Here is an 8,537-nt window from a genome sequence, read left to right as displayed (position 1 = left end):
CAGCCGTTAACGGTCTCTTAACACCGTTACGCCTTATGTATGTTTTTACACAGTTTCTCGAGTTTATGCAGCGAATTTGAATTTTATTCAAGTTAATGTATGGATTTGCTTAGTGTCATAGTTGGGGTAGGAATTTAACATACCCCCTTAGCTGTCAATTGGTGACAGCTTGTCCTGTGGGAAGGTTGTTAAAGGGTGAGGACCAGGGTTCGAGGAACGCCTGGCGCACCAATAACCTACTGTGGATTTGGATATCCACAGTGATGGGTTAGGATCGATGCCCTGCAGGGCCAGCTTGGGGTCCATTGGGACGGCTAGCGGGAGGCTAGCAGGGTCCATGGATGGTCCATTGGGGCAGCTAGCGGGAGGCTAGTGGGATCCGCGGGATGGGTTGTCACAAGTCTTTTACCTTTATAGATACATGATAAAACTGCTGCTACTTTAAAGTATATTTCATCATCATATACTCCATTGAAAACTATGATTCTTAGAAGTCTAATTCATCATCAATGTCTCTATAGAAAGAGATCCTTATTTTACTATATTGAAGATTTCTATATTAGTAAATTAATAATTTAGTACAATCTCCAAAAGTAAAGAAAAAAACTAAGCAGTCAAATCTCTCCATAACAAAATTCAGTTGAGAACAAATCAATCACATTAGCACTAAAAATACCATAGTGATTTATTGGTAACAAAGCAATGTTATAGAGAAAACTGAACCAAATAAATAACCAAGAAAGTTTAAAATTAAGCATTTAAAAATGCTTTTTATTGTTCAAGTGAAAAATGTGAAAATAATTGGAAACCAAACATGGAGTATGACTATGCTTTTCCGTGATCAACATCTTCACAGCTAATGACTTCATTCAAATCCTTGGTAAGATAATCTCCTTTATATTTGGTGAAATCAGTAGAGAGATTGGAACATTGTTTCTTACTTGTAGATGATTGATCAATGTTAGGGTCTGTCGATTCTGTTTTGCGCTTCGACGAAGGAGTTGAACTGGAAGAATGATCAGTTTCATAAGGCTCAGTGCCATTAGTAATCATTAGTGATGCCTGCACGTAAAATAGTATATATATTAGAGGTATCTGATACTTCTATATAGATATATAGAATTATATGTATAATGAAAAAAAAAACCTATTCAGAATGGGTGAGACTAATTCTGTCTATAGTATTTTCATATGCTTCATTACCAATTTCCATAAATTTATTGCCTTCCCAGACATTAGCAACCTTGTAACTATCATTAGCACCAGACAGATTGTCCCCAGCAATACATATCAGAAATTGAAATGTCTTGCCACACACAGTCTTAATCTGATCAGGGATCATAGTAGGATCCATAATCTGCATATTCGATATTTTGAATGATTCCATATTTTGTTAAAACATGTATCTACAATTTAAAAATATACCTCTTCAAATGAACCATTTAGTATTTCAGCTGCGGAAACACCCACGATTTTTTATGCCCAACTATCAAACAGGAAAATTTTGGTTTCACCACTCTTGTCCCAAACGTGGACATGTAATTTGTACCTAAAGAGGAATAAATCATCTAATAGGTCAACCAACAAATATTCATATTTCAAAATAGATGACAATTTAGTTTAATTAGAAGACTTACTTAGGCTCAATCAACGTGGCCCACTCATTACAGGTTTCACACCTCCACCTTGGTTTGCTTGGTTTCTTGACATCTTCCAATTTAATTGTCAGGTCCTCTTTATCAACCTTCTTATTACACTTTCTACAGCTAATATAGAACCAACCCCAATCTGTATTGATTGCTGATATAGTACATGCGATTCTACATTTTCCTACCTATCAAAATAATATAACATCCTTAAGCTTATACCACATTGATTTTCCAAAACAGATTATGTTAATAGATTGTTAGCGTATTAATAAATGTAAACTACCTCTGTTTCAGCAAGTACGTCAGCGATCATTTGCAAAGGGAAGTCAAGACCATTCTTGGAGCCAGACGGGTTATAAACTCTCTTTCCACCAGAATTGGTAATTGTTAAAGCCAATTGATCCGCAGGAAGACTATAATAAAAAGGAGAAATAGTAAATAATAATGAAACATTTTTTTTTTAAATAATTTCAACGCTCTTTGAATTTACATGTTCTGAAAAGCCTCCATCTCTGGTAATTGAGGATTGATCATCAAGATAGAAGAATTGAAAGCATTCTCAATGTATCGTTTTTCTGAAATCAAATATAAATATGATACAATAGTTAAAGGTTTTCTAAAAATAATTTTGGTATTACCAAATTAAATGTATAAATATTATCCGTACAGTTACCTTTGAAGCTGTTTTGTTTAACAAAGCGTAGGAAACACATAACCATACCATCACTTGACTCATTGATAGCACGATCTAAAGCTTCAGCGTAGGTTTCCCACAGAGTACATGATAATCGTTTATCCCTATATTAAGAATTTGAACAAACATAGATTATATAAAAATAGTCTAACGTATAAGCATTGAAATCTATAACTATAACTATAGATTTATAATATTACTCAGTGTCTCTTATCTCGAACTCAATTTTCTTCATGGTAATGTTGTTACGACTTGTGATTTCTTCTAGCCCTCCAGAACTGACTACTTGACCAATAACGTCAGTAAATATAGATAATACAACTATTAATAAATTCATCCTTCTAAAGTAGTAACAATATATATGTATTATGAAATTACCTAGCAGCAGATTTTTGTCAAGATTTCCAGCAAGAATACTATCAAACGATGTGAATGATAAGTAGTGATCATCAGATACATTATCAGAAGGAAAAATTGTGGTACCATATCTGGTACTGATCTTATACTTTATAAGAGAAGGACGCAAGTAGCCTGTACAGAGATTCAAACCAAAAGTTGATATAACTTTCCAAGTTCCAGGCTCCAATTCAGCTTCAAACTTCTTGATATGATCCTTTCTGACAGAAGCTCCTATTTTTTCACCCTATATAAACCAAAAAAAAAATATACTTTTGGAATGAATTGATATTAATCTATTAGTAAAAGAATATTAAATTGATATTTAAAATACATATTGTTTCGTCAGCCAGGATTAGTTCGAGTGATTCACCAAATTTAGCGGTATTCATTCTCCAACTGTGGAGAATTTTCACTTGAATACGCCAAGCATTTTTGTATGGTTTCAGATCTTTCAAAGGAGTGTATGAAAGGGGTAGAGCCATCATTTTGTGTAACGAATTAAAAATGTCTTCTTTTAGTATATATTTCAATAGGAAGTTCTCAATATATTTATAGTGAAATTATGTAGATTTAGATTATCACTTAGAAGTTAAGATTTGATATCTCTAATATACGTAAAATATATTTACTTCCTTGATTCGTTACAACTGGGAAATGAATATTTTTTTGAAAAATTTATCGTAAAAGATTAGAGAATAGTTATAATCTCGGAAATCAAGCAATTTAGTAAAATTTGGTAACTTGAATATTCGTTTTCTAAGATTTTAACTGAATCACAAATTTTTCTTTTTAAAAGAATATTTGCTATGATCTGTTTCGGTAATTAAGCAATTATCCGTATTTTTGGTAATTAAAATTTATGGTTTTCATTTAAATACCTTAAAGGAAAATAAAATTAGAGTGTTTACCTATAACGAATAACTCTGTTTGGGATCTTAAATAATTACTCTTGAATGAAATAATATACTAGATCCGAAAATGATTAATCTGGAGTACAAACAGATCCGCGATTTTTTTCCTTCTGTTCTCGGATATTTTAGGATCCGCGTCCCGACCCATAATTTTTTAAGTGATCGATCGAGGGTATAATGGTCATTTATTATAAACGAAACTATAGGTTAATTAGATTAAATTAAATGATTCTCTAATCATTTTTAATGAAAAATCTACCAAAATCAAATCATGGTCTATTCTGAATCTAGGAAGTACTCTTGCTTTAATAGTATAGATATTTATAATTTTAATAATGCAAGTGTCCAACATATTCAAAATTTTTGATATTTTAGATATTTTTGCGTGTTTAAATTAACTTTTAGTAAATTTGAATAAAAAACACTCTAAACTTTTAGACTACGGTTTCAATTCCCAAGCCTCGTTAATATTATAAATTTATATTATTTAAACTATAAAAGCCTAAAAAAACCTATATATATGTTTCTTATTTTTTTATCGGTTTATAAAATGTTCACAGATAAGCAAAATTGACTCTCTAAAAGTAGTTGAACGAACTCCTCATAAATGAAATTTTGTAGACCACTATTATATTTCTCTTATCAGTTTGCGCGTTGTTGTATCTGTTCATCAATACATCATCCATTGCCTAGATTTATAAATATTTACCAAGAAAACATTTGGAAGGAAATATATATATAGTACTTTCTAGAGTAGGCTTTTTTTAATTTTTTTACCAACTTAAACAACCTTAAACCCTCAACTTAGTTATACAAGGAGACCGGTGTAAAAATCGTAAAAATTGTTATAATCCTTGTTCAATTTTTTGAAAAATAGGTCTTAATTACGTAAAAAAAAAATTTGAAAATTATTTTTAGGCTTTAAAACATATGTAAATTTAAGATAGTCTCAGTGCAAGGCAGTTGTTGTACATGTCTATCACCATATATACCTACGAAATAGCAATCTTAGCATGCAATCAACAATATGATGTAATTAGCATAACAACAACATTACACTATATATCTCATCTCCTTGATATATATATCCTTTTGCTTCTCTTGATGATGTTACAGCCTAGATACTTATAAGTATTTTCCTCAAGGCTTACAGTTGTACTTAAAATACGAAACTAGCATCATTTTACTTACTGTTTGTGGTGTCTTCAGCTGAAGGGAGTGGAGTGAGGATAAGACACATTGAGGCACTGGTGAAAATTGAATCTCCTCTATCTCTGGGATACGGTCAAGTTCCTAGTAGTAATATAAACAAATCATATATATGAAAATATTTATTGGTATATATATGAAGCAAGCTCAGTTTTATGACATGAACAGAGGCAAATTAATGAAACGCACCAGAATCAGCGAATGTAGATTCGTACAGCATCCCAAAAAGGCTGGTAGGTATTCCCACGAAGACTTCACTAGTGAAGCATCCAATCGAGTCAAATTGAGAAACTTAGGCAACTTTCCCACCTGGGAGTACTCATGGATGAACTGTGTATAGAATAGTAGATATGTCGGATATGAAATTGAATACAAGCATAATTAAACTCTTATTAAAAACTAATCACTTATGTGTGCGTACCTCTAAGGTTCCAGCTGAGATGGTCACCTCGTGAAATTTGGATATCCCAAAGAGGAATTTACGGATCTTCTTTACCTCCAACGGATCATCAAGGTCGATGTCGTCAAACATAACATCGACGTTTACCTTTGCGTTGGGGCCAACATTACGTATGACAAAGCGTTCAGGCCGGTAATCACAGACACTCATGTACTCGAGTCTCGGAGCATCGATTACAACATTGGGATCTTGTTCTTCTTCCTCGGGATCACGCTGAGACTTTAGTGTGAAGTTTTTCAGTGATTGAGAACGAACACATACAACTTCCATATAGTCCTCAGGATGTGTAATCACGGTTAAATCCTCGAGAACCGGACAGCTTGAGATGAGATTCTTCAGAACAGCATGGCCATCAAACTTGACCCCCTCTAAATACATAGTCTTGACACGAGGTAACGAAACCAATTCTGATTGTGGATGATCAAAGACAACAGCGTAGAGAGTCAAATCCACCAATGTCGAGCATGAATAGAGCGAGAGAGGCATCCTAACCAAGGCATCATCAACATCCACCATATTCAGAATAGTTAGATGACTAACTCCACGCTCAACCACTTCATCTATCGTGGACACAAAACTCTCGTGACAGTGCTCAATATCGACATCATAAACCAACTTGAACGAGTCTAAAGCCAGGTCAGGTTCCAAAAAACAATCTATAAAGCCCATCAAATCGAAATCAGTATCTTTGAAATCACCGTAACCCAAATCCAAAGCAGGAACCTGTGACCAGAGATCTTTCCAACGCCTCGACAAGATACTGGTGCTAACCGATTCCTTGGTAGAGAGTTGAGAGAGGATCCGACATAACACATCGCATGGCAAACCACTTAACCTATCTTTCACCAAACTGCCTTCGGTTTTGATAGACTTCCTCTTGCTTAGAGACGTTGTAGCCATGTTCTCTGCCTAAAAACCTAAATTTCACACAAAGCTACGATGTCAGGTTATAAGTACGAAAGATTAGGGAAGTAAGGAAGAGAAGAAGAAGAACCTTTTCAATTCGGTGACAGATATTTTTTTTTGCTAGATTTCAGATCTCTTTGACAGTTTTCTTGATAGTGTGGCAATTACTAGACCACCACACGTCATGACCTTTCAAATTACAATCTTTAAAATTAAAAATGATTAATTTTCTTCTTTAATACTTTCCACAAACTTATCCAACAAAATACAAATAATTGACTTTTCTTTGAATTAAAATCTTGGTCTTCCATTTTCTACTTCTGTAATTAATATGATCAAAAAATTTATAAAGTAGCAAAATAAATTTCAATCTTTATTGACCTCTTTCTGGTATTATCATTTAAAAATGGTTAATTCTGTCTTTAATATCCTTCAAATGATTTCACTTTTGTTTACTCTAAAATCTTTTATATTCTATTGTCAATGGTGCAATGCCCGGATGAGTGACCCGCTTTCTCCAATTTACTGGATGAGTTCAATCTGTTTCGCTCTTCCTTTCCTTTCTTCCGGCTTTTGAAGATTCCGCGTATGAACAATGTTCGGGCAGATTGCCTTGCTCGATCCTCAAGATCTTTACTTTCCGCAAATTATTTTGTACTCTTTTTCTCTAGTTTGGGCAACCAACCTTGGAGTCTTATTTTAAATTAATGTTTGGTTGAAATATATATATATATATATATATATATACATATATTTTTTCTAATTCATATTTTAAATCAACGAAAATGTAAACTTGATGATTTTGATGATTTGAATGGCATTGTACATATGCATCTAAATCACATATAATATTTGATTAATTTTCTCCACGAAATTCTAGTATTACGTAAGACTTGGACTAATTAATCAGTGCAGACACTAATCAGACAATAGTCGATCTTTTCTTTTTAGTTGGATTTCAGAATCTATTTCAATATTTCTTTTTGTCATTTTCTGGTTTTGGGCGCTAGAAGTTTAACTTCCGTAATAATTTAGATTCTCGAGTTTGTGTTAGTAGGTTATGCTTCACGAATTTTAAGAGTTATGCTTCACAGATTGTGGTAGAGTCAAAATTTAGTGGGCGTGACTTGTGAGCAAACCAAAGAGATATTTGCATGGAAATTGAAAAATCAACATGCATGTACATGTTAAAGTTTAGGACAATTGTTATACTGCCTAATAACTCATTATTGTTTTCAAACTTTTAGAATATGGAAAATTTTTTTATTACAGTTTCAAATTTTTTTCCTAAGTTAAATTTTACTTTAAATCTCAGTAACAATAAGTTTAATTAACATTAATCTAATGCTCATTCTCCAACAATTCAAAAGATGAAATAGGTTTTCACATAAACCTAATAAAATTTCATCCGTAAGTTGGATATATTTATATGAATAATATACTGTTTTCTTATACAAAAATTGAAGTTCCAAATTTTTCGAACTTATAAAAAAAACTAATAATAACTGAACTTATAATTTATTTTATCCTACATAGAAGACCTAAAACTTTTGGCCTAAAATATGCACCAAAAAAATTAATGCTCTAATCTTTGGCTTCACTTGCTTGGCCTATGGGTCGGACCTTGAACCATGTTTTATTTTTACTTCAGATTGTCGTGTTTGTTGGTTGTGTTACTATTACTACATAATGCAAAAAATGAACTATCATGACTTAATATGTTGAGCATGTTAGTTTTGTTCCTTTCTTATATTTTAGAATCTCTATTTTTTTTCTTTTGGGCATTCATGTGGTAAAGCAGGCTAAAACTTCTTCGTATTAGACGATGCATATGAGTCTCTCCATTGTAAATTTAGTTTCTTATTAGTCTTCATCTTTAAGAAAAAATGTATTTTAAACTATTATAAAAAAAGAAAAATTGTATGTTACTATCATATGCTTAAAAAACCATGTTGTTAAGCTTGTGATGTCTTTTTTATCTCATGGTACGATATGAGTTGCATATTTCTATACTATATATGATTAATTTGACTTCTATAGTTTTGAGTAGTATATGCGTATATTGGTATCATATATTTTTAGGAATCTTAATATCAAATAGCACATTTTCAAAAAACCCCTTTTCTTATGTCACTTTTCATTTTTCAATATTACCTTTTCATATTGTTCATTTTCAAAAATACTCATTTTCTATGTATAAAATGACTAAATTCTAAATTCTAAACTCCAAATACTAAACCCTACTCCATTAAAATTATATCCTAAATGTAAAATAGAGAATCCAGAACTAGAAAAAAATTCTTAAAATT

General features: G+C 32.1%; 1 protein-coding gene across 5 annotated transcripts; it reads right to left on the bottom strand.

Annotated features, from left to right (window-relative positions):
• On the bottom strand, positions 715-6,383 carry LOC104731404 (FBD-associated F-box protein At1g60410-like). Of its 5 annotated transcripts, none has more exons than XM_010450775.2 (11): positions 6,317-6,383; positions 5,284-6,239; positions 5,052-5,192; positions 4,845-4,946; positions 2,544-2,986; positions 2,323-2,447; positions 2,140-2,224; positions 1,933-2,062; positions 1,638-1,834; positions 1,426-1,549; positions 715-1,062 (listed from the first exon to the last, which is right to left on the bottom strand). In XM_010450775.2, exons 2-10 carry the CDS (start codon positions 6,220-6,222, stop codon positions 1,477-1,479), a joined length of 2,235 nt encoding a protein of 744 aa, XP_010449077.1. In that variant the 5' UTR covers positions 6,223-6,239; positions 6,317-6,383; the 3' UTR covers positions 715-1,062; positions 1,426-1,476. The 5 variants fall into 5 exon arrangements, with proteins under 5 accessions (XP_010449077.1, XP_019089515.1, XP_019089516.1 ...); XM_019233970.1 differs by lacking the exon at positions 6,317-6,383 and adding an exon at positions 1,204-1,357 and having other exon boundaries at positions 5,284-6,310; XM_019233971.1 differs by lacking the exon at positions 6,317-6,383 and having other exon boundaries at positions 2,544-2,625; positions 2,722-2,986; positions 5,284-6,310.

Source organism: Camelina sativa, chromosome 12 (genome assembly GCF_000633955.1).
Source record: "Camelina sativa cultivar DH55 chromosome 12, Cs, whole genome shotgun sequence".
Lineage (NCBI taxonomy): Eukaryota > Viridiplantae > Streptophyta > Magnoliopsida > Brassicales > Brassicaceae > Camelina > Camelina sativa.
This window is presented reverse-complemented; position numbering and strand designations above follow the sequence as displayed.

What these genes read in the sequence shown, in the direction of transcription:
- LOC104731404 (XM_010450775.2), bottom strand. Translation starts at nt 6,222, where the DNA reads ATGGCTACAACGTCTCTAAGCAAGAGGAAGTCTATCAAAACCGAAGGC. An exon ending in TTCGAGATAAGAGACACTGA is followed by an intron (nt 2,448 to 2,543) that starts GTAATATTATAA and finishes TTCTTAATATAG; the next exon opens with GGATAAACGATTATCATGTA. An exon ending in ATGGAGGCTTTTCAGAACAT is followed by an intron (nt 2,063 to 2,139) that starts GTAAATTCAAAG and finishes TTTTTATTATAG; the next exon opens with TCTTCCTGCGGATCAATTGG.